The sequence below is a fragment of the Chaetodon auriga genome, chromosome 13, assembly GCF_051107435.1.
Source record: "Chaetodon auriga isolate fChaAug3 chromosome 13, fChaAug3.hap1, whole genome shotgun sequence".
Classification (NCBI taxonomy): domain Eukaryota; kingdom Metazoa; phylum Chordata; class Actinopteri; order Chaetodontiformes; family Chaetodontidae; genus Chaetodon; species Chaetodon auriga.
In genome coordinates, this window is record NC_135086.1 from 13,260,308 (window position 1) to 13,286,911 (window position 26,604).

A 26,604-nucleotide genomic window follows, 5' to 3' on the forward strand; every position below is an offset into this window, starting at 1 on the left:
ACACTGTTGTTACTTTGGGGCCACTTAGATGGCAGAGAAAATCCAAATACACTACTCACATTATATTTTAGAGGGGTAGAGCTGCCAAGAAAGTACTGCCAACAGTAATCACAGACAGGGAGCATCCAGGCAGCTGCTGTATTTGAACGTGTTTTACAGCTGAGGTCTGAGATCCCAAACAGAAGTAATGTTTTGTTTCCTGCAATGGAGTCATGTCATCAGTGCAAAATCATTTCTATAGGCGATTCTCATAAAATCAGGAGAGGTCAAGTATCAAGGTGGTAAAACAATGTTTGTTTTTTGAGTCTCTGGGATCCCGAACAGACAGTGTCTGTTCATCAATCACCGCCAAAGACAGGTTGAATTCATCAAGGTGTTGACAGTAAACAGATCTGTGCTGGAATCCAACCTTTAGACAAATATATGCAAAATATGTAGGGAAAAGTACGGCGTGGTGGAATATGTAAAACTCTACAGGGAGAGATGTGTTTGAGCAAGTGTGCATGTTTTCCTTTTCTCCTTTCTTTTTTCTCATACATCATTTCAATGCACCTGGCTGTCACCAGCCATCGGTCAGATTAATCACCCTGGAGGGACTTTTTATTGGCCGATCATCTCACAGCTGAGCTTTCATGAGCGCCCCCCCCTTCCTGCCAATTCCTTCGCTCCTATCATTACTCACACTTTTAAGATATTTATCATAAAACGCATTAGACTGTGCTCTCTTAACATTTTTTTTCCGAGGCGCCTATTTCAAGGCTCTGCCCGGCTGCGTTTTATTTCGACACAGCCGTAGAGGGACTGGCTGTTGCAGTGGCTCTCCTCCCCATCCTCCACCAGGCAGACGCTGCTTCTTTGTTTCATGCTTCAGTGCAGCGATCATTACAGACCCGGTGTCACTGGCTGCTTTGTAAAGTTACAGGGAACAGAGGATTAAAGGAATAACTACTCATATAATGGGGTAATAGAAATAATAACCCTTGACTCCTTGCCACATCTGAAGGGAGGGGGACTTTTTTGGAGGGGGGGTTGTTATTTGCTCTAAGGACATTGAAGGTTAAACGTGCCAAAGCGTAATGATATGGCTAATTTGGAAGCAGGTGTTGGAGAATCTTATTATGGTTGAATGCAAATGAAACCTACAGATCCTATCACTGTTTAGTAACTGGCAAGACATGAATGAAAGTAGGTAACATAACCACCGAGCCTGCCACTTCATACAAATATCAGCATGATGCAAATCGTCTCAGAGAAACATGTATATATAATGGTTAATACAGTATGAGGAGAAAAGGTTTGAAGCTGATTTAGGCTATGAAATTAATATCTAGTAGTAGGTCAAGGCGTTTGTCACTTTAATCCATAACCAGCATCTCCATCAATTCTAATTACAAGCGTAATTAAACTTTGATCAAGAGGAGATCAGGCCAGTAATATAATAAGGTGCTGGAGCAGTTCTGTTGTTGCAGCAGCTCCGTCTCTGGAGGGTGGGTGGGCTGGCTCTGAACACCAGACTGTGAAACACTTAATGTCTGTCTCTGCACTAGTCTGTTCACCCTCCATTTCACACCTGGCGTGCACACACACACACACACACACACACACAAAGGATTCAACACCCATTAGAATACTGAAACAAAGGCCATCAAATTTACTGGGCTCGTTGCATTGCACTTTTCTTCTTGTGTGTTAATTGTATTTTTATTCTGGACATTTTTTTTTTCAGGCAAGAAAAGTTTCCTCTCTCTCACACGCACGCACACACACACACACACACACACACACACACACACACACACACACACACACACACACACACACACACACACACACAATAGGTCGCTCACCCGTCCATCCTCTCTCAGCTGTGTTACTCCTCTCTCTTATATATCCATGAATCTTGTCAGTGGTTTCCTGATGTGCCAAATATATCTCCCGCCCCTGGGAATCACTGCCACATTAGCTTCCTGATAGATACTGACATTCCCATTGTGTAAGGCAAGTCTAATGAAATGATGATGATGATATTGACTGCGGGCTGCTTTCCCGCCCTCCCCCACCCCCGCCCCCACCCCCTCCACCCCTTCTTCTCCACACATGCAGCCATGGCCACAATTTAGCCTGAAAACCTTATTTACTTAACAACATGGGCATCATTTTTGCCCTTGTTCAATTGCGAGGTCTGTAATGATGTGTTCTTGTGCTGCAAAAGGCGTTTATGTGCCTCTACAATCTGTCCATTTTGTTCTTAAATTCAAGCCAAATAGCGAGCGTGCTTGACATTAAAAAACTGTGATAACAGAATCAATTGCAACACCTTAAGGCCCCCGACTGAAGTAATTATAATGGCTTACACTTATCTAAATAGCCTCCTCTTATTGACTGCGTGTCCACGGCTTGATTAATCTTGGCAGAAAGTAAATTTTAAGCAGGAGATTAATAGTCCAGAGACTGTAACTTGCGTGTCTCCATGACTGGGGAGTGTAAACCTAATGTGGTGCTTGTTAAAGTTGAAAGGCTGCTAGTAAATGTCTCTGTTGGGCATTTTCTAATGGAATAAGCATGAGCCTGGGAGCAATTACACCGCAGCTAACCAAGTCTCTGTGTGGTGATTGCTATCACGCATGCTAAATGAACAAAGCAACCTCTAGCACATGTCAGTAACCTAGCGCTCTATAGACTTTCAAGTATGGTCTGCTGTTTTCTGCAGGATGACTAACAGTGAGCAATTTGTTCTCCCCTGACTAGGAACTATGGAGCGGGACTGGATACGTGTGTCAGCTGTTGCTGAAATTAAAATGATAAACAACAACAATAATGACGCCATAACTACTTGTGCTGGTGTTTGACTGTGCTGCTCTGTCATCTTAACGCAGGCTTTTCTAATTCACTTAACATTTTATCTCTGCGTCCCAGCACGACAGAGTACATTATGTCAGCACAGGGCATGTATTCATCAGACAACCCTTTCATCCTGTGAGAAACGACCTCTCACGGCATTAGGCAACTAACCCTGACAACAACAGCTTCTGATGTTTGAAGCTGCGGCTTTGCTTACTGTGTAGAAATGCAGCGTCTGAGCGAGGGGGCCACATCGAGTAGATATTCATCAAATTATGGACGTTTTAATTTCTGGTCACTTGTTTGTTAATGTCTTTCTCGCCTCCGCAGACTTGCTATCTGTGGTGGAAACGCCTGAACAAAAGTGTTTTCCAGCTTTAGTTGTAAATTCCTTGGAGGACTGAAGCAGTATAAATCTGAGAGAGCTATCCAGAACAGTGATCGCAGAGTTTTAAAGCGTCAGCAAGCTTCTGCTAAGACACAGAGTTTATTTATCTGCTTCTTGAAGGAGCAAGTGTCACCATATAAAGTATATTTCTCACTGGTGGTAAATAATAGATATAAAGATCTGCTACAGTAAGGAACAGTGAATGAGTTTTAAACATTAGGATTACAGCTAATGACTGTTTTTACTATTGATTATTTGATCACTCATTTAGCTCATTAAACACTAGAAAATATTGGGAAATGAACACTGTGATTTACAAGAACCCAATAGGATGTATTGAAATAGATTTTTTTTTCTTAGCCAGCACTCCAACACCCAAAGATATTCAACTTACTGTAATGAATGACAGGGAAAAGCAGCAAATCCTCCCAATGGAGAAGCTGCAACCATCAAATGTTTAGTATTTTTGCTTGAACATAAATGGTTAATCGATCATCAAATTAGCTGACAATTAATATTCTGCTCACTAATTGATTAATCCACCAATTGCTTCGGTTCTATGTCTGTATGTTAATATTATGAAGAGAAACTATTCATAAAGCAGGACAGAAATTCTTACTATATCAAGGACTAATGACAATAGCGACATTCAAAATTTGACTTCCTCTGTTTTTGAAACCACACTTGAATTTGCTCATCTTAAAATATGGAAACACAACAAAGGAGTCGTGCAGACAACCTCGGCTGCAGCTGGTCTCGTAAAATGCAGCCACATTTGTGTCACTGTTGTCGTCTACGCTCCACTGGAACTGAAAGGATTTGAGAACAGTATTTTGCTTTTCTTCAAATGTGGACAAAGGATGAAATATTCTCATCAAACAGCCCTGAGCTCCTTTATGTGGAGGTAAAACACAAATATGTGTTGTGTCAGTATCTCCAGAGATGTTGATGCAATGTTGTGCTGAATAATTGCGGTTGTAGTGCTGATGCAAGAACTAATTGCCCTGTTAACTGACATGTTATTCATGTTCTGCACATGTCTTGTTTTTACACTGATCCCTTTGCTATATTTAATAGTTACTGCTAAAACACTCATTTTTGGTTTGTATTTGTCTTCTAAGACTCGCCAGTTTGAAACGTCATATCAATTTGCTGACTTTCAGACTTGTTTTAAAATATTTTTTCAAATTTACAGTCAAATTTTTAAGAATTGTGTTTCTATTCCTCTGTCAGCGCTTGCCCATTTTAAGCAAGGGACAAAGGGTAAAATAATAATTATGGTCATTATTCTAAAGAGATTACATGAATCACAATGTTGGTTCAGACCACAATGTCATGTATAAAATCATCTTGTGTTGAATAAATAAGGCCAGTGCTTGGTCTCCCCTCTTGAAACATGCATTTGAAGCTGAAGGTATCGTCCAGTGCAGCCTGCAGAGAGATGAAATCAAGGTGAGCTCCAGCGGACACGTAGACTGACAGGATAACTGATGATTGATGAGGAGAATCACAATGCTGAGCAGGTTTCTTTCAAATTATTTGATAAGAGCTGCTGCATTACAGAGATATCCAGCTACATATACATGAATCTACTCCTTGAGCCCGTGTTCTTTATAGCACTGATGATGTCTCTCATTATCACTGTTTGATCACAGAGACAATTCTGTTCTGTCACATCTTCCCTGGCTCTCTTTCCTGGTGTGATTTTACAATCAAATCAAAAGCAGCTGAGGTCAGAATAAAAAAAAAAAAAAACAACTACTTTTAAAATACAGCTCAGGTTATCAATCAAATTGCACCACTATGTTAATGGTTATAGATGCTGACAGGAAGTTACAGGCTAAGAAGCTCATTACTCATCTTTCATCGTCTTCTCAGATCTCAACTTTTGACCTGGTGAAATCCCAGAATACAAAGGAGAAACAAAACATATGACTTCCAATTTGCCTGAAGACAAGTCTCCAAGCAAGCCTTGGTGCACTGTGTATGCCACATCCAAGACTTTGCTAAGTACTGTGCACACAACAGATCACACACACATTATTATTATTATTATTATTATTATTATTATTATTATTATTATTATTATTACTTGGTACACCTAGAGATTAACCAGGTTTTCTTCCTGTCTTTAGACATATGCACAATTTAACCTAATAATTAATATTCTTAGTTAAAACTGTACCGTATTTGCTGGAATTTTCATGCCAATATGCAAAAATTGCATGCATGCATGCAGTAATTCTGGGGCTTTTGGGGGCCCTGAGGCAGTTTGATAATCCAGCCTCGCAAATATACTTAACTCCTGCGATAATTTCTAAATCTGGGTGATTATTAAGTTAATTTAAAGCCTTGCAGCAGAAATTCCTTGTCATCACTGAGCCGCCACAGATAATGACACCAGAGCGGAAGTGCTGAGAACCAGGAACCGCAGGAAAACACAGCACTGAGATGATCTGCTGGACGGTCACCTGCTAAATCCCACAGCTAGCCCACCCTGACAGACACACATTGGGGGAAACATGGGGGGGTCCCAGAGCGTCCAGATACCGGGTGGAGGAACTGAAGGCTACCACGTCCTCAGAGTAAGAGCGGTTTTCATGTGCCGGTAGAAACGCAGCGCTTTTTACCTGTGAAGGCTGTCTGTGAGAGAGACCTCCTGTTAGCTGCGGGGAGACTCAGGAGGAGCTAGCCAGCGTTTTACTTATCAAATGCTACAGCTATATGTTGATATTTCTGTTTTCATTGAATGGGAGTTATTTGAGAAGGCGTGCGGAGTCGTTGGAGTAATTTGTCACCCACACAGCTCATCGTGTGACGCACAGAGCTACCTGTTCACTGTGAGCGGCTACAGCTAACGTAGCTGTCAACATGTCTGAATGAACGCTCCTGTTTGCTGTGTTGTAGTTTAGTCAGTGTTACGGATTACACTCGTTTTAATTATACTGAAACTGTGTTTGTCATTTCATGCAGTAACTTAGTTAAATTGTCGGGTGTTTTTCAGAATTGGATTTGGATTTACATGACTCGATTTGCTTAATGAGTATCAAACTGATGGTTTTTCTTGTCGGTGCTGTCCCTGAACGCCTCATGGGAGCTTTCAGTCGAATCGATAAACCTTGAAACTCAAACACCAAGTAGGTGCTGCCAGAATAACCGGTGAGGCTGCTTACTGCACATACCTCATGAGGATGGGTGTGTGCCTTCTTGTTTGAATGAGCATGTAATCTTGTCTCAGCCCTGACCATTGTCATTCACTGATTTTTATTTATTTAAAAATAATGAAAAGCACTCTTGACATTTCCTTAAAGCCAAAGTCGAAATATGCAAGTTATTGTTAGTTACTTGTTTTGTCCACGCTGAGCTCTGTGTCTTTCTTCCTATGCAAGTACACTGATTACAGTCTTCAAACTGGCGTCAGATTCCTCATATGTGCACACATACTTAAAATGGTTTAAAAAAAATGTCTTGCGTCAAAGTTTGTCTTTATTTTACAAGAGTTTTCACCTCTCAACAGTCCAAAACCTTCATGTATTGAAGTTACTGTCTGTACTGTACTGTCACTTGAAATTTAGGGACCCATTGATCTGCTCCACTTGTTATTTACTGACTTTATTAAGAGTATATTAAGGGATCAGGTACTGGGAAATACAGTGTCTTTGTCAGTGTCAGTACATAAAGGCGTGAGTTCACTGCAGCTTGGAATACAGATTTTAAATGTAGGACAAAAAGAGCGCTAGTGTTTGTCATGAGAGGAAAAAGTTTAGGTGCAGTTCTACTAAAATTGGTGCTGTTTATTTTATGTATTTGTTATGATTAATTTGTGGCATCAGCACTCTAAACTTTCCCCTTTTCCTTTTGAAATCAGACAGGTAAAGGGAGCATTTTTCTCTCCTCACTGCTCTTGATATTTTCTAGTTTTGTCAATTGTCAGGATTTTAAAAGCATGCTTTAAAAGCAGTATTATATAGAGTTCCACATGTGTGAGGCTTAAGCCTCATCATTCTGTGGATGTATAAATCTTTATTAGTGTCTTGTTCCCTCAGGTAGGGATTGGAATTGATCATTGACACCAGTGCCATAATCGATTCTGCTTATCGGTCCGATTCTTTATTGATTCCCAATCCTGATTCCTGATGAGTTTTCTGTGTGGGGAAAAAAAAGTAGGCCAACATCAGCGTCAGTGCAACTGTTTTATTATCTAGAGTCTGAACACACAAACAAAGGATGTGTGCCACCGCTCTTTAATGTGTTCAACTTAATGTGCAGCCATTACAAAGATGTCACCATGGATCACACACTCAGTGGCCACTTCATTAGGTGCACCTTTGTGATACTGGGTCGGACCTCCTGCCCTCAGAACAGGCACAATTCTCCATGACATGGAGTCAACAAGGTGCTGGAAACACTGCTTTGAGATTCTGGTTCACGCTGACATGACAGACATGCTGTGAATGCTCATTCTTCTCTTCAGATTTATAAAGCCGTGTGTTCACCTGATTCTGTTTTATAAATCTCAGTCATTGTGAAACTGGAGGCACGTGCACAAACCTCATTTCCGCTCCCACAAATAGATGCAGAATTGCCTTAAACATCTGTTTGCATATCAGTACCTTTGCCACTCAACCACTCATTAGACCATATAATTAGAGGAACGGCAAAGAAGTTCTCCAGCAGCAGCAGAACAGCTGCCATGACGCACGGCTGTGTCTATTTATATTTACAGTGGCCACACCACTAATTCATCACATGTACCTGTAAACATTACCATGGTAATATCTCAGTCATCATTATTGAATGGAAGAAGGATGATCAATAATGAATTTATAGAGCTCGCATTTAAACAGACTCCACAAAGTGCTTCATAATTCAGGATACAATTAAAAGATACTTAACAGCAGTAAGTGATGGCTCCGATGTAAATAGAAAGAATAATGACATTGATCAGTCATGAATAATGTGAAGCCTTTGATACACGTAACACATAACACGGTGTAGACCACAGAAATAGAAACACCAACGACCTAAACAGACAATATTTTACTATTAGGTGACATGTCTGACTTTATATTTCATGTCCATTTCATCATATCACCTGCAGCTGTGTCTAGAAAACTGTATGTAAACCTGGTCTGCAGTATGACATGTACACCCACACACACACACACACACACATGCACACGCACACACATTGCACTTAGAAACACCTGTTAGGAAAGGCATGTTTTTTGTCACACACATCATTTATACATTGGGCCCCTGGTGACTGTGCAGGTCATTGGAGTACACTGAACTCCTGCTTTGTGTGCTATCCTGCTGGAAGTAGGCATTAGAAGATGGGCAGTCTGTTTCCTGAACTGCTGACCTAAGGCAGGATGGATCCATGGACTCACGTTGTAGACACTGAATTAGGATCCTGCCATCTGCATGTTGCAGATATTGAGATTCATTAGACCTGGTGACATTTTTTCCAGTCTCCTGCTACTGATGGTCTTATCTTTATGATTCTGCTTTTTACAGGTACAAGAGAATTCCCCTGGTCACCATGCCGGGCTGGAGCCATTCTTTGACTTCATCATTTCCATTTGTGACACTAGACTGGTAAATTCACTATAATAGAACCGGCTGTAGCTATCGGACCTGCTGCTTTAGTCTCATGTAGTCTCATGAGTGTCAGGACAGGTGATCTGAATGTCTTAATCTCTGACAGAACAAGGACAATGACACCCTCAAAGAGCTGCTGAAGATGAACGTGGAGAGGCCCACTAAGATGATGTTGTACAGTAGCAAGACCCTGGCAGTGAGGGAGACGACGGTCATACCCAGCAACATGTGGGGTGGCCAGGGGCTCCTGGGGGTCAGCATTCGCTTCTGCAGCTTTGAAGGAGTCAACGAGAACGTTTGGCATGTCTTGGTGAGTGTGCCGGTCAGACGCTGAAATGTCCTGCATGGTTCTGACATGCATGAGGTGCAGATAGGATTTTTGGATATGTAATCATTCATGGGCTGCATGAATGATGTAGTTTTTTAGGAGTTGCTGCTGTCACCTAATATGTTTTTACATGTTGTCTGAGTCCAGGATGTGGAGCCAGACTCTCCTGCAGCCCTGGCTGGTTTGAGGGCCCACACTGACTACATTATAGGAGCCGACACCATCATGAACGAGGTGCTTGCTTTCACTGATTGGTAGTGACGTCGACTTAAAGTTGGCACCAGGCTGACCTGCCGTGTGTCTCTGCTCCTTCGACAGAGTGAAGATCTGTTCTCCATCGTTGAAACCTATGAAGGGAAGGAGCTCAAGCTGTATGTTTACAACACTGATACAGACAACTGCCGCGAGGTGCTGATCAGTCCAAACTGCGACTGGGGTGGAGAGGGCAGGTACGGCAGTCATCAAGGTCTCATCTTCCTGAATCTGTCAAATGCTGTTGATGCTGTCACAGCTATTACACCACATCATTTCTCAAAGCTGATTTTGTATGGTTGCTATTTCACATCATCTTAAAGGCTGTTTGGACATTTGCCCTCACAGTGTTTCTGTCTCTTCAGTCTAGGGTGTGGCATTGGCTATGGCTACCTGCACAGGATACCTACACTGCCACCTGCAGAGGGCAAGAGCATCAGCCTCCCTGCACAGACTCCCAGTGAAGCGGCTCCTACGTCCGATGGCTTCACAGAGGTAACTCAGCGACTCACCACATGAAAACGTTCTTTCGATGTCATTTGAATTCCCGGTGCGAACGTTTATTGATTTGAGGTAATTTTGGTTACCAGGTCCATCTCTCTGCTGTCATTCCAACCGTTCCAGTCGCTGCGTCGTCTTCTGCATCGACTGGATTAGAGCAGTCTCTCGCCGGCTTGTCGGTCAGCTGCAGCCCCACCGCTGTGATTAGCAGTCTGCAGACAGGTGCATTAAAAATATCCTGTTTGGCTTGATGTGAGGGTGTGACGTATGTGACGTAGCTTTGTAGATAAAGCAAAATATGTGTGGAACATTTGAAGAATAAAAACAACAGTAAAACAACAAAATAAACAAAACACAGTACAAGCCAAAAGACGCCTTGATACCTCTATTCATCATTATTCTGTTTTCTCAATGATTCTTTCAGGAGTTCCTTCTGTCCCGCTGACCAGCCCAGTGTCCTCCTCACACAGCGTCCCCTTGTCTGCCAATCCTGCTGCCACACTACCAGGTTAGTAGAAGCTGTTGCTCCTCAGGTGTGGTGCCAAAGCCAGCTGAAAGCCAAACTGGCCTGGCACCAGGCTGCTCACCCTGCTGCGTCTAATATATATTACATTTGTTGGACAGGTTTAATGCCTTTACCGGGACATCTTCCACCCTTTCCCAATTTACCTAATCTAAATATCACCTTGCCGGACGTGGGCCAAGTGTTACCACCTGGAGTGGGTGGATTACAACGTGCAGGTATTGTTTTTTGTTCTCTGGAGTGTGTTTGGATTACTTGTAATTAATCATATAATTATCGTAACATATAATCAATAAGTAACATCATGTCACAGTTTTACCTTGAAATAACAGCCTCAAAATCATGTTGATGGTACACTGACTTATAACAGGGAGAATGGGGCCTCTTTCATTCCCACTCTGAGCCTGAACGCCTGTTCGTGCAGTATGTAACTTGGATTGAGTGGGTACGATCTCCTGTGAGAAGTGTGTAATGCTTTATGGCAGTAGGTCACACACCACCAACTATGGCTGTTCAGCCAAGAAGCTAGTTCCTCTGTATTCTCATTACACTTCTATAATTTATCCAACCTACTCTGTGCTTACGTGTCACCTGTGAAATATGACAGCAACTGTAGCTCGGAAAAAAGCAATATGGGGGACTGATTTCAATGAATTTACTGTTTATCAGACCACAAATGAGACAAGAATCAGGTTGGAAATACGATAGACTGCAGAGCAGAGTGTTTCTGGGAGCCAGGTCTCACTGATTACTGTACAAAAAACAATAATTTTATAACTTCATTCACTGGTTTTGGTGAAACTGGGTAATATTTTATGTCGAAAATAACTGTTTTACTGAGTTTCCAGGTGGACAGCTAGTAACCGCTATCTGTAGCTGCCACTTGCTAGTTAGCAATAATTGCTTGTGTAACCAAAACACAATGCATCTCATTTCTCATATCCTTTGTTCAACTATTAAAAACACATTAATGAGCCACAGATGCATTGAGTGACATTCCCATCATAGAGGTGTTCATGGATACTTTAGACTATTTAAATGAATCCCATATACACCAATCTGCTGCGATAAATACTTGAAGTCGAAGGAGTCTAAACTCTGCAGCTTGAATTATTTCAAGAAATACATCATTTACTTTTGCTTGAGAAACATTTGCCTAAAACTACAGTACCCAGCTCAACTAAGGCTTTGAATGTAAGATGTCACTCTTCTCTAAATAATGGCTTTGAAGACACATGCAGTTGTAGGTAACAGTTTTTGTTTGTGTTGTGCTTCACAGGTCTTCCACCTGTCACTCTGCCAGGTGCGCTCCCCGGTGTAACTCTGCCGCCATCTAACTTGGTTTATCCTCCTCTCACTGCTCATGCTGTTACACAGGACACCACATTTCCCCCCTGCAGCATCCAAATGAACAGAACACTGACTAAAACCCCCATCCCATCATCAGTGACCACCTGTGAATCAATAAATATCACAATGACCGCAGACTCCTCATAGCAGAGAGCACCAGTTGAGGTTGTCAGCCTGGTCTCACATCTTTGCACAGTGTAGTCGGTCTGTTAGCTGTTAGCTCAGCTGACAAACTGCTCCTACACACCGTTAGGATTGTTGTTCGTATCTCGAGGATACTGAAACTTCATTGATTGTCTTTTTACAAGTTTTCCTGTGAATGTGTGTCCAGCAGCAGCAGCTCATCTTAAAAGCAGTTTGTTGATGGCAAGAAAAGGAAAATTACCCGAATCATTTAAGCCTTTCAGCAGAGTTGAAATAGACACTGTTACAGGACAGTTTTTAAACAGCTCATAACTCATCATAGTAATAGATGTGTTCACACTAAATATGTGGGCGTTTTGAACTTGGCTCCAAAACAGAGTGTATGATACGTGGGAAACAGGTTACTTTTAAGTGTGCGAGTTAGTATCTTTGAATCTTTTTTTAATGGTCAAACTACAATGGTTGCGGGAGGATTTCTTTGAACTGAACTTCTTTTGCATTCCCCCTGGTCCACAGAACCGTTAGCGCGTTGGTCCGGTCCACTTCAGTTATAATACACTCCCAGTTTCGGGAAACTTTCTGCAGAGAGATAATGTGACACTTAACATTATGCATTCATTGCTCGTTTCAAAGGCCGAGCTCTGACAGTAAGGAGCCACTAACTGCCTGTGAGCACAGCTGCAGCTAGTCTGCCTGGCTTGGTTGACGTGGTTGTGAATATGGTCATCGCTTGGCCCTTCTGGTTGAATCTAAGATGCTAGTGATATTGTTCCCATTAATATTAGCCATGAAAACCATAAGCCTGCACTTCCTCTACCAGATATGAGAGGTGTGCACCACCCCACAGGAGAGGTTCAGGGATACAGTTGAACTACAGCAGTCAGCCGGCACAACCATGTCAACTGACCGCACATACAGACAACCCTTGCATGCAGTTAGTGTTGCACCCATTATAAACTAGTGTGTCACAACCAAAGCACAGTCACGGCTACAGGCACGATCACAGCTACTCTCTCAACCAGCCTTGGCAGCAGTTTTATGAAAGCTATAGGCTTAATAGCGCTGCTAGTTAACTATCCAGCTGCAATGATAGGCTTGTACCTGAGCCAGCTACAGCCGAGGGTGCACCCAGGTGCTGTGGTCACAACCGGCAAGTCTGTTACATACTGCGTGATGTTTAAATCATAGTGCAGCTCAGCCTTCCTCTAGGGAGCAGGGGAAATGCAAAACTCATTGCAAGGGGCAAAGCAGAAGAATTAAAAAAAAAAAATATTTCAGGGGCTCCATTAACTACTTAAGGTCTTCAGGGGAAGATGGGCAGTAACTTATAAAACTCGGGCTTTTCCTTTAACAAAGCAAGTTTGCCTTCTGTAGTGCAGTAGTCATAAAACAGTTTTGGTTTTGTACAATAAATAATTTGTACACTGAAATATTAACTTGATTAAACTGATGTATTTTCACTATCTCAGTCTCTGCTTTGTGTTGTTAAGCACATCTAAAGTGGTTCACGTTATGAGCATCCTTGGTACAGCCTGCAGTACCAAACAGAGCCACCGAGTGCCAGTATAATCTCAGAGAACGCAGACCAATGCGAGCAGACTGCACCTTCAAATATAAAGTGTGTGTCATCATGGTTGTAAGTATGGATGTTAACTTTAGAATGAACAGACGGATATAATCTACAGGACCATTCACTGGGAGAGAAAAACATTTCCTGGCATTTATTATTCACTCTTCGCAGAACTGTACAATTTGTACCCGAAGTGGAACATAGAGCCCTTGAAAAAATAAGAGCAACAAAGCAGCAAAATGAAACACTCCAGGAGACTAGTTTTACATGGGGAAATTTTAACTTTGTACACGTCACTGCTGCAGTTCAAAATTTGAAAATTCACCTGTACAGCATATACAGTTTCCAATTTATCTGTTAATTAATATTCCTGCATAGGATTTTTATACATTGTCATTTTTCTACATTTGGTTACTTTGTGCATTAAACATTAAGAACGCTGCCCCCAGACTAAATGTCACTAGATGCCACTTGTATGCTACACATTACATTCTCATGGCTAAGTAACTCAAATTAAAGCCTAACATTGGTGAAAAACAAAACATTTAGCCAAATCAATAGTGAAATCTTTGTAGTTCTATATAACGATGACTGTCCTCTCCTCACAGTAAATTAACTTCTAGCAGCTGAATCATTTGCACCCTGGCAGGACCATGTTATTCAATCTAAACGGCGGGCTGCCAAGTCTCCCTTCGGCCCTTTAAGGCTTTATCCATCTGCAACATCTGAACAGAACGTTCAGTCACATTTTCTTCAAGGTACGTCGTCAGTTTCAGTGCTTTTGTCGGGCCCTCAAAAGATCCTTTTTAAAAACATCCCTCCATTGATCAAGCCCTGGTAAACAAGTAGAAGCCTGGCACAGGTCAGGAGGCCAGGTGAGATCTCCCCACCAGTGTCCTGCTCTTCCTGTTGCCGGCTGTTCCTTCTCCCACGAGCCCGGAGCTCTGCAGGTGGGGAGCAACTTGGTCAGTTTGCCTTTGTTTTTTTTTTCTTGTTTTTTTTGTCACAGTTCAAGGCTGTCAGTATGAGATGATACTGGAGGAGGCAAGTCCTGAGCCAGCAGCACTCATCTGCAGATTTCCAGAGGAGCTTGACCTCCGCATGTGAGGGAGCAGGTAGGGGTCGCTTCCCATCTGGTGAACGTCGATGCGGTCCTCCTTCCTGTATGCCAGGCAACGCCTTATGAAGGCCTGAAGGGGAAGGAATAGCATCAAAAATGTAATTAGTGTGTCATGTATTTTTTCTTTGGTAATTCATAATCTATTTTTAAAATGGCTACATCTGTTTTTTATGCACGTTCACCCACCTTTGCTTCATTGCTGGCAACAGGCTTGACAGGGAACTGAACATCGGTAGCTTTCAGTATGGTGTTCTCCTGCAGGATGTCCTGTTGTGACTGGTTGTGGCCAAAAGGCTGAAAAAGGAGGAGCAGTGCTTACTCGTTACGTAATAAATTACAGTAATATTTAAGGGTAGAATCTATATTGCCTTCCTACCTTCCTTCCATAGAGACACTGAAAAAAGATAATGCCCACAGACCACACGTCCACCTTATTGGAGATCTTTGGAGGTTCTTTACCAACCACAAAACATTCAGGAGGCAAGTACCTGGCAGGAACACAAAAACAGGTCGTTTAGTGTCTGTACTAGCTGTCTGTTGTGTACTTTCATGTCGAGTGGTGGAAAGTAACTTTGTACATTTATTCAGATACTTTTTAATATCGATTTTACATATAAAACATTTGACTGGTCTATAAAATGTGATACAGATTTGCAGAGATTGAACGTCACAGTACATGAAATAATTAACCTTGGCCCCAACGCAACCAACTACAACATTTAAGTACTTCTTACATAGTAATAGCAATACTGAAAAAGAATGTTTTACATAACCAATACTTTTCCTTATAGTATTTGTTGATAATACTTTGACTTGGAGTATTTTTATAGTCTAACATTACCATTTTTATTTAATGAAATAAATATCAAATGATCTCAGTCGTTCTTAAATCTCTATCCATGTCCTTGTACTTCAGTGATGTGTGTGTATGTGGGACATTTCCTCTCACCAATAGGTCCCTGCACCCTGTGATGTCAAGTCCATCCCGTCTACACCATAGTTGTCATCATCCATGATTTTGGACAAACCAAAGTCAGTGATTTTGATTTCCCCACAGGCTGTGCCGTCCACCAACAAGATGTTGCCTTGAAATCAAAGGAAAAAAAGGTTAGCACCAGAGAAACATTAGCATTAATGTATAACTGATATTTTCTTTAACTGATGTGATGAGAGTCATTATTCCTCGAGAGATAAGTTTACCTGGCTTAAGGTCATAATGGATGATGGGTGGTTTGATTTCATTCAGGTATTTTAGTGCGTTCACAATTTGCATGACTATGGACCGTGCCTCCTTCTCAGACATTAGCTTATGCTGTTTCAAGTAGAAATCCAAGTCATTGCCTTCGCAGTACTCCATGACAGTGCAAAACCTATTAAATGGAAAATAAAAAAAAAAAGGGTAAGAATTATAGTCCACAGCTAAAAGAAACCAACTGAAAAGTGCTGAAAACGCATGAACACAAATTTCTTGAGTGCACTAACGTGTCTGTGTCCAGTGAGAAGTAGTCGTAAAGTTTCACGATTCGGGGGTGGTCCAGCTCCTTGTGTATTCTGTACTCTCGACAAGCATGCCTGTGGAGAGGAAGGTAATTATGCATCTGCCAGCAACCAAAGGCTGAAGACACAGGTGCTGTATTCTGCACTGAAAGCCTGGCACTGGGACTAACAATACACTGAGAGCGAAGGGCATCAGAACAACGTCGACGTCATAACATTTGAAACACACATCATAGCACACGGCACAGGTGATGACGTATTTCCACACGGGCCAACATACTTGTGATAGTTCTCCTTTTTCTCTTCTCTCCAGTTCTTGTTAAGTTGGTGGATTTTCACAGCGGCATATCGTTGCTCAATCAAGTCAAACGCCTGCAAAATGCACGAACACACAAAGTTTACGCTTGAAAAGCAACACTTGCATAGAAGATTATTTCATTTTTAGAGTTTTGGCATCAGAATTTCATGTACCTTGTAAACTTCACTAAAGCCCCCTCTTCCTAGAAGGTGCAGGAGCAGATATCGTTCATTCAGCGTTGGGTGATCTTTAAATCTTTGGGTTAAAAAACACAAAAAAAACAATCAAACTTACAAATATGTTTGTAAGACAAATTTTTCCAACATTAGCTTTGCTATGCCAATGCCTGTACAAAAAACACAACGAAAGCTTCATCCAGTGGACAGTTACTTGATTTCAGCACTATGGATGAGGATACTAGCCTTGCGTGTACATCATGTACCAATGTCAATGCAGTAACTGTCAAAGAAACTGATTCAGACTCACTGTGAGCTGTCTTCATTATTTATTCTCTTCAGCTCCCGAATGTGAAGGTTGCGCACTCTCTCCAGACGCTCCAGCTCCGCCTGGATCTCAGCTTCTTCCTATAAATGATTCAAGTGCACAAACACACACAAAGAACTTCTGAGCTCTGACTACAAGGAGAGGAGCTCATCAAAACCCACTTGTACACAGCTGACTAGTTCTGTATTAAATATTAACGGTTGACTTGGTACGGAGTCTGTCAGGGGCTGCCTGTGATGCTTATTCATCGGGAAAACAATGAATACATCGACAAACTACAGGCTCACTCCATCCTTGGGGTGATTCACACAAAAGGAACAGTGTTCAGCTCAGGAAACAGGAGAATCGGGCTGAATATGTTCAATTATCCTCATATAGAAGACAAAGATTTGCTACATCTAATAATTTACTGTCTCCAATTAGGTTTTAACTTCTGAACTGTGCAAAGGCACCTGTTATCCTGATTACACACTGGGTTCCGGATAAATTCAGTAACTTATGAAATGTATTATATTAATGCCTGCACTGCACAGGAATACAAATTCCACACTGAACAACTGAAAATTGTTCTAATGAATTGTTACTGCAGGTTCAGCATTGGACAAACCTTCTTGAGATGTCCAAGTCGCAGTTTGAAGATCTCTTCCTGTTCGTGGTACTCTGCTAGTGTCAGCCTTTCCAGGATGAGGGAGACATGGAAAAAAGCATTTTCCTTTGTCAACAGTATCTCCATGTTTACTTGGATTTGTATATACAACTCTTCACCTACTGTGCTTTCTGTCCTATCAAACTCACTTAAAGCAGATGACAAAACAATAAAGAACTGCGTCAAATAAAACTACACTGAACGTTATGTGGGGAGAGGCTGCTTGGATATCTGTGATTTACACAAGGCCGGGACTTACAGCTGAGGTAGGCTGGGTTTTACAAAGGGATCACTTTCTGCTCCGTTCACTGCCTTGGTTTTGCGTTGCTTTGGCTCAGAGTTTGTGGTTGGTGCTTGGGAGTTGCTAGAAGATGGAGGTTTCCTCTTGGCTAGAAGTTTTCTCTGTCTCTCAATGTCCTCTCTCTGCTGGTTTATCCACTCTTGCTGTCTGCAGACGGAAAGCAGCACTTTTTGTTAGATGAGATTAGTACCATTTCTGTACACACAGCAACCTTATCAAAACACTTCATTTAACGGCATGTTTAAGATGATGGGAATCAAGACTTATGAATTACCTGTAAAACCAAAGCTTTGCTGCTAAACTAGTATCTTACTTGATCATCATCTGAATCATGAACAGGTTTCCACACAGGCAAAAAATAAGAAAGGTGTGCCCTAATCACAGCTCAGTCATAAAATCAAAGACACACTGCAGAGCACCTCTGCGGCATAGCTCCTGACAGCATGTCGGCAAAGTGGCAATCACACAAGATGGTAGAGGAAGTGGTGCAGGAGCTTAGTCTGGTTCAGGAGTAGTTAAGCTGAACTCATTCAACAGTGGAGTTGAGATAATTGGAGAGAATAGGAATTACACATTCACACATACTGAGAAAGCTGAGAGAGCGATAGGCTGCTATTCATTGTGAATTGGACGTGGCATTGCAGCCCAGTGCTGCCTCTGAGCTACAGAGATTTTAAAAAGGCGTCCAGTAGCACTACAGGGGAAAGCTGAGAAAAGCTCCACTTTATGCAAATGTCCTCTGGTGCAATGTGACAGACATTCAGGCAAAGCAAAGAAAAAAAAAAAGCTGCTTCTGTGCAAACGTGCTGTAAAGGTTAAAAACGAAAAACACATTAATAACAAAAAAATAAGTAAAACAACATGATCAATAAGACACAATCTCATTAAAAGCTCTTACTTGACAAGGTTTTGGAAGGCATAGCCGTCAGTCCACTGTTCTGTGAATGAGGCTCCATGTCTCACTGTAGTGAAATGGCCTAAACGAAGTCTATCCTGCATGCTCTTCTCCCGGCAGGCCTGCTTCTCCTGGGTGCTCTGAACAACAGTGCAAAACACAGGGTTGCATGCAGGCTTGCAGACACCGTTTAGTGTTGGGGAAGGGTTAAGAAAAACATTTACCTTTTCTATGAGCAACTTCTTGCTCATGGTGATGCATTTATTCAAGCGTTCCTTGTACTTTTCAAGTAATTTTTGTTGTTCATCTATCTGTCTCCTGAGATCACAGTTTGCCTATGAAGCAGAAAAAAACTTTCATCAGCAGCTGCACAACTCATATTATTCTCCCATTCCACCAATTATTACAAATGTTGTTTATATGGTTGACAGACAAGACAAATTAAGGTTTGTAAAGTGACATCACAGCCCAGTCAAGTCTTTCTTCAAGATAGTAAGCAGTAAGATCTTACCCTTAGCAAATCATCTATTCTCCCCTCCTTCTTCTCAAGGTCTAGATTCTTAGTGCTTTCAAGGGCAGCCAACTTCAACACTGTAAGGTCAGTCTAGAGTGGAAAACAACAGAAGAAGACGTTTAAAAACTTAAGCAGCAATCTCAAACACATTTACGAGCAATTACAAATGGTGTCCGGCGTGTCTGCAGTCCCCCCTCACCTGAACAAGTTTGACTGCTAGTTGCTTTGGATGCGTCATGTGGTCCCCAAAAGACAGACTAGTAGGAGATGAGCTATTTTGTCTAACCTGCAACAGAAGAGAGCCCTTCTTTCATGACAGGGCCACAGCACATAGAGCAGCAGAGCAGAGATTTTGAGTGGAAAGCTTGGCGTGTGACTTACGGCTGTGCCCTGAGCAGAGTGGGAATGTGAGTTCTGGGGCGATCGAATCACTGGCGGGAGACCTCTGACTGGACTGGACCCGTTTCCTGCCTGGAACTAAAAGGGTAATAGAGGGAAAGTGACGTCAGTGCCTAACATTTGATATCAGCGGACTCACCAGTGGCTTTCACAGTTCTGTTATTTTAGAGACAGGAAATGGATTACGCCTCGGATGTTGAAAGTCTAATACAGCACACATCATTCACTCATCACTTCTGACAACAAATTGAAAACTTACATCAAAATAATCACTTATTTTGGGTCCTCGCACAATTGATTTCCCTGTGAGGGGGGAAAAGATGGAAAAGAGTGTTATTAAAATATTTCAAAGAAACACAGCAAGCAAGAGCCAAAACATAACCAGCTGAACACGACAACGCTCACCTTGGCTGCTCTCTGACTGGATCTCAGGCTTCCTTTTTCTGCCCCTGGTTGTTTCAGACTGTTTCTTCTCTGGGGTCTGAAAGAGAAATTTGATTATTTGTTTATTTTTCAAAAAAAAAAAACAACTTGATAATGAACTGAAGTTCAGTATTTTTTATACAATACTGAATCAAATGAGTAAATGTAAATGTGAAAATACTGCTGAAAATCTCCATGACAGATTTTGCATAACAATAACAGATATTGTTTGTGTAGATGCTCTCATTGCAGTTTCATCTTGCTTTTCAGCAACACTCAAATCTTAATCGACCACACAGTTATTTGTAGTCAATTAGATCTACAGTTATCAAAATAAAAAATTACAATAAATAAAGGAATAAATAAATGCTTATACAATGAGGTTTACAACAATTTCTTTGTTGCTTTCAATCTCCATCAAAACAGTGATACTTTGTTCAACATCATCACTTAATCTAGATGAATCACTGCAAACTGCAGTCATGAGCTATGCTAAACACAGTGGTCTAAAATACAAACAGCAATAACCCTTATGAGGATATAAATCCTTCTTCAGATCTGATCCCCACCAAGTGAGATACGGATCAGTGTCTCAATACAAATAGACTCTTGTTGGGGAAAAACAGGTCTATGAGAATCTTAAAAGGAGTCAGCAAGAAATAATGAACAAATAACCAACCGGTCACAATCTTATATTGTCGTCATAACCTTCAAATCTCCGTTTATCAAAAGAACTACCACTTCAAACACTTTATGACCACCATACTGAACCAACTTTGTCATTTTCTCTGTGCATTTGCCGAAAGGTGCTGGTCTGATATGAGTTGTCCCTTGAGTATAATAGGAACAGTGTCATTAGGTAATGCTGAGCAACAGCAGTCCCCCCCCCCCCCCCCCCCCCCTTCATAAAATAGTCCAGTTAATTCAGCTGGTCAAAATATTTGATTAAAAATGCTGCAAAAATATATGTTACTGCAGCCTTGGATGGCATTAAGACAAATAACAGCACTACTACAAAACAAGACAAGGGGCTGCAGCAGTGTGGGTGTGTGTGCTAGAGTATATAAGAAGAACATAAAATATGAACATGGAAATCCAGTTTAAAGGCGTATTTAATACCAGAACGCAGCATGGTAGTTGGCATCCCACGCTGCACCAATGCTGTGGTCTTAGTGAAATTAATGAGGAAGCCTTTGCTGATCTGAATGTAGTCTTGCACACTACCCAATGGGGAGGTTTAGGTCTGGTAAATTCACAGGTGGAGGGTCCCAAAATATAGCCAGGTGGCCAAGCACTTGATTTGTCATAGTGTCTGGATGATGGTGGGTCATGATATCCATTAGGTATCACCCAAAAAACAGGACCTGGTTTACATAAACCCTTAAACAACCAACACAAATGACTATCATGACCATTTACACGAAATGCGATTTTCAAATATGAACCTGTTTGAGATTCATGGAAAAAAAACACATAAACAGCTTTGTCTCATTATCGTTACACAAATAAGGTTATCATCAGAGTAAGCATATGTAGACTATTTCAGGAATGGCATTGTTATTGACACAGCAGACATATCGCATACACACCTCAGTCAATATGACTCAGGTAATTTACGATACACACAACAACCCTTTACATATTGGTCTACTTTCCCGCTGGGGAAAACTGATCTGATAGGCCACTGTCACTCATCAATTGGGCTCAGACGCAGTGCTACAGCAATGAGCAAGCACATGAATGGAACATTAATGTTAACATGTTTATTCATATAATCAACTGACTTAGTTATAACAATGAGTCGCCTGATTATTGTAGTACAAGTAAATGTAGTCAGCGTCAATAGGTTAGTATACCTCTGATTCCTTGTCACTTAAGGATCCAAGGCTTCCAAAACTGTGATTTGAACATTCATTATTGGTCAAACCCTGAAAAAAGAAGAAACGGAGATCATTTTAGGATGAGACTCAATTTCGACAATAAAAGCAGCATTTTGACCAATAATGTACAAACACTGACACTGCTAAATATAATCACTCACTTTGGTTCCCCCGCTTGTGCTGCCAGTGCTGCCCCCTGTGCTGCCGCTGACCCCACCCATAAAGCGTGCCTCCAGCAGCTCCTGTCTCCGGGGGTCCAGGCTGTGCAGCTCCTCCATGGTGCCTGGGCGGATTAGCGACAATTCACAGAATGTCTCAGTAATTCAACAATCAGCTTAATTGAAGCCTTTGAAAGCCCACTCAAGAGCAGATGACACAGTAGCAATGAGCTTGAGAGCAGAGTTATGATAAATTTAACTTATTTACTGAGGCTGCATATACAATCTCACACCCTCACAGGTGACAATATTTTAGTCAAGACCTGAATATAGGCCAAGACCAAATTTATGTCCATTCCCAGGTGGCATATCCAAGACATTTGTGTCGCACTGAGGAGATACACAAGATTTTTATTATGATTGCTCCTGTTATCACTACTATCTACTAATAGCAGCTTAAGACTACTGAAAAAAAAAAAAAAAACTCAAAATGCAGAGCAGAAGTGCAGAAGTGACAGACATTTCTGCGCTACAAACACTATCATCCTCAGAGTCCAAGAGCAATGTTTCGACTGCTAGGCACTGTGCTGTGCTGCTGTGGGACTGTTACGTGAGCTCCCTGGGCTTCAGTGTTGCTGCAGACTCAGAGGGATCTGCCCACTAAACCTGTGCTTTAATGAGACAACCATTTTGAATCTGCAAAGGAATAGATATAAGTAGAGGCAAACACAGGGAGAAATTCCTCTTAATAACAAAGTACAAAAACATAGCAGCTAGGAATAGAGCCAACCTGCGGTCATACAAAGATAAGTCAAATGATGGATGTGCACCAAATAAAGACAAACACACTAACTCTTAACATCCATTTAAAGCCACACAAACACACACCAATCAACTACGACAGCAGCATATAGAGTTACTCTTCACCTCCAAAAATTGCCACATACCAGTAGGTGTAATGAGAAATGCGGACTAAAGAAGACATGCCAAAGCACCACCTAATCCTAACTAAACATATATGTGACTTCAGCTGAATGTGAGGGTGGGGAGGGATCAGTTAATTTGAGCAGAGCTCCAGGGAACCATCACAGAAATGGCTGATAATGAAACAAAGTCTTTTTTAGATGAAGGGAGACAATACTTGTAAATTAATGAGCAGCTCAGAGAACCACATTCTGATTACATCACGTTTATTATTTAAAAACCACCGATCCAATAAATGTTCTCAATAAAGTACAACTTCCAGAAAGACAAACACTGCTTGCATGTAATGACAACTTCCTTGTTTACATATGCAAATTAATAAAAGAATCATGCATACATACCAAGTTTCGCATCTTAAAACAACCAACAATCTTAGTTTAGATATTTAATTTAGGTCCAGAGTTGTAGGGTCCGACAGATGGTGAATGATACAAAACAAGCCTTAGATGGAAAAGCTAAACAAAAAGGCCATTCATTATATGCTCTAAAACTCTGGTTAACTCATGTTCTTTTTACCAGTGTGCTAATAACAATCTTACAGAACAATCACAGGCTCATTCCAGCAGCAGACCAAAAAAAAAACAAAAACCCATCACGTCATATTTTTACATAACCATCCTGGTGACAGTTATGGACAAGTTTTAGATTAAGTTTAGGATTTGACAGAATGCCTGAAGACGCAATTGGTCACACAGGAATAACCTTAACAGTGCAACATGGGATGAAAACTGGCAAATTGAGAACAGCCACACTTATTGATACGGCCATGATTACAAGTGATTCTCAGTACATCATATGAAGTTGTGCACTGAAATGCAATCAAGTGTCAAATCTAGCAGCACAGAGGCAAAGGAAATGTAGGCCACATTCAGTACTTGTCTGACTGGAAGTCAATTATCAGATGCATCTAACTGTCTAAGGATGAGAACAAAGCTTCATATTTATAATCTGGATGTAGAATATAACTGGACTTAAAATAAAAATTCTGCAGTAAACTGAAAGACACTTCCCTGGATTAAGTATCCTGAACTGTTAACATAACCTTTTGTTTGTTAATGACTTACCACAGAGGCAGTGATATAATTTTCTGGCATTGTAAACTAACCTTTGCTAACACACTGCTCCCTGATTACATCTAAATATCATATTAACAGCCACTGCCTTAGAGACACTAAGAGACACCTAGGTTAAAAATGTTAATAGGACAAATCTTAGTAACAGTCACGCAACATTTGGGACCATTTCCTCTTCCTAAAGCATATAAGAGACAAGAAAATAGCTTGTCACATTTCCCATGATGGGTCTGTGACTACTAATCTAACTTGTGGTTCATTTTGCCAAAGAAGTCATCGACCACAGCCATCATCAGTCATACACAACTATAGGCTGGCTGTGATTGCTGCAAGTGGCATCTGCATCGAAAACAAAACAAAAAGCTGAAAAAAAACATGCAAAGCATGTGACTTTGCATCTTGCCATTAACTAGGCAAGGTTTTTTTGCTATGAGGGAATACAGCAGTACCAAATATTTAGCCCTGTAATCACCAAGACATACAGAGACAAGCCTTCTCACTTTGTTTCCAAACAGTTTTACTAGCAAGTATAACTCGTGTAGTGAATAAATGACTGGTGTGTTCAGTGTTTACTGTTTTATCCTGACTACAGGCACTGCAATAATCCTGTAAAAACCATAGCCTTAATGAGAAACTGCAGCTTTAAAAGCCTTGCTACCGCTGCTATTCAGACCAATCTTGGTCCTGCTGAGATGGATCAAAACTGTTATCTCACATTTCACCCTGAATGTTCAAGCCAGTTTCACATCATAAATACAAATAAGCTGTGTGGTGTTTCAATCATGAAGGCCTCAGCGCATAACTATTATCTATATTCAAGCCCCTGCAGGAACAAGTGGTTGAACCCTTACAACTCTTGCTGTGGATGTCATTTTAACTCTGTGCTGCTCAGTCAGCAGTGACCACCTGTTTATGGCAGACACTTGGAAAATGTTAAAAAATCTCTGCCATGAACAGTCTTGGATTACTTCCCCCTAGATTCACTCATTGGCAACTTAAGCTACTAATCATAATAACAATAATTTTAATTATAATAGTAATAACACAGACAACAACAACAGTCTCACAATTTCCAGTATTTCTAAGTATCATACTGATGTGATGTGGGCAGCCATCACTGATTAATGTCAATCAATGCACGCAACACCGACAATATAAAGAAATGGAGAAGCTACCCTAATGTCCAAAGCTACGTTTAAGTCCGCCATAATGACAATATCCAGTGAAAACTACTCGAGATGCAAGGAGGCGTGATTATCACAGGTTATGTGTCAACTACTTTTTGATCACCCAATATGACTAAATAAGCATCAATCCTTTGATTGCGTGTAAATGTTAGCATGCAAACTGCACAGCCCAAAGCAGTCTGTATACCATGGGTGGCCCTTCAATTTTGTTGGGACATCTAGCGTTTCACGAACACTGAGCTCTTTCCTCCAAGTTAGTAATACTAAAAGGTCAAACAAGGCTACCTACCATGCAATGCTGCGACGTTAGCATCTATAGCAAATGGCTATCTTACAGACCACAACTATACTTAATGTTAGATTTATAGCTGCTGTCATGTTTAAAGCCGATCTCAGACCACTCTGCACCGCTAATATGATGATTAACGTCAGTTACACTGATATTGTGAACAGCATTGGTCGGGAACCACCACCGTCAACGCACAAAGGATTGCTAACAGTGCGATGCACACTTAACTTGTGCATTACTTGCCACCGATCCAGTGATATAACGTTAACCATCATAAAAAATGCTTGATCTCTTTCCCTGCATTTACTGATCCGTTTTGCATCCATCTGTAACTTGACTGATGTTTGCTCTTATAACGGCAGCAGCATGCTTAAACACGGATGCACCGAGTACAGCGGTAACCTTTCTGCTCTCGTAAAGGTTTATCGCCATTATGCACGTATTTGTCTTGAGGTTACTTCACTGGCCTGAGCACAGAATGACGGTCCTGTGTCCTCAGTGCTACTAGCTAGCCATACAGGCTCAATTGACTTTGGAGCTGACGCGTTACTGTAACGTTAGCTAGCAAGCAGGTTTCGCCACCAAGATTTGCTCGGTCATTTAAATACAATTTCCTTTCGTTCTTCCCAAAATGACCTAAACGAGCAGGAAGAAAGGACACATGCGTCTTAAAACGTTTCACGATACCTTCCTGGGCCTTCACCACAGCCGTGGTTTGTTGCTGAAAACACAGTCCGTGTTGGGGACGTGGAGAGCTGGGACCAAAGATGGCGTCCCCTCCAAACTTCCACTACTTTGGACACTCATCAAGCTACTTTTCGTGTGTTGGCACAGCAGCGCACACGTTAATCTTTCACATAGTGTGAAAATCACCAACTGGCATCACACACTTGTGTTTACATGGGCACAGTGAGTGTAACTGAACGAAAACGTCT

At 41.4% G+C, this 26,604-nt stretch overlaps 2 protein-coding genes across 2 annotated transcripts; one reads left to right on the forward strand and one right to left on the reverse strand.

The window, feature by feature from the left end:
* The first annotated feature begins 5,628 nt into the window (after nucleotides 1–5,628).
* LOC143330936 (Golgi reassembly-stacking protein 2-like) lies at nucleotides 5,629–13,394 on the forward strand. The gene is made up of 10 exons (XM_076747717.1): nucleotides 5,629–5,814; nucleotides 8,750–8,830; nucleotides 8,940–9,143; nucleotides 9,309–9,395; nucleotides 9,480–9,610; nucleotides 9,779–9,908; nucleotides 10,004–10,136; nucleotides 10,339–10,422; nucleotides 10,539–10,655; nucleotides 11,717–13,394. The coding sequence occupies exons 1-10, from the start codon at nucleotides 5,752–5,754 to the stop codon at nucleotides 11,932–11,934; spliced, it is 1,248 nt and encodes a 415-aa protein (XP_076603832.1). The 5' UTR covers nucleotides 5,629–5,751; the 3' UTR covers nucleotides 11,935–13,394.
* Nucleotides 13,395–14,280: 886 nt separating this feature from the next.
* On the reverse strand, nucleotides 14,281–26,491 carry tlk1a (tousled-like kinase 1a). Its single transcript, XM_076746898.1, is given in 23 exon segments — nucleotides 14,281–14,691; nucleotides 14,808–14,915; nucleotides 14,998–15,109; nucleotides 15,571–15,706; nucleotides 15,822–15,991; nucleotides 16,104–16,193; nucleotides 16,399–16,490; nucleotides 16,590–16,671; nucleotides 16,903–17,000; nucleotides 17,528–17,594; nucleotides 17,826–18,014; nucleotides 18,766–18,902; nucleotides 18,987–19,097; nucleotides 19,274–19,366; nucleotides 19,476–19,562; nucleotides 19,658–19,753; nucleotides 19,935–19,978; nucleotides 20,081–20,156; nucleotides 21,955–22,026; nucleotides 22,140–22,261; nucleotides 26,357–26,393; nucleotides 26,395–26,433; nucleotides 26,435–26,491. Coding segments are annotated over 23 exon segments (2,271 nt in total). The 5' UTR covers nucleotides 26,477–26,491; the 3' UTR covers nucleotides 14,281–14,520.
* Nucleotides 26,492–26,604: the final 113 nt, after the last annotated feature.

Bases quoted from the DNA above. Each gene is read 5' to 3' on its own strand.
- LOC143330936 (XM_076747717.1), top strand. From the start codon at position 5,752: ATGGGGGGGTCCCAGAGCGTCCAGATACCGGGTGGAGGAACTGAAGGC. The intron at 8,831-8,939 runs GTAAATTCACTA...AATCTCTGACAG, and splicing joins CCATTTGTGACACTAGACTG to AACAAGGACAATGACACCCT. The intron at 10,137-10,338 runs GTGCATTAAAAA...TGATTCTTTCAG, and splicing joins GATTAGCAGTCTGCAGACAG to GAGTTCCTTCTGTCCCGCTG.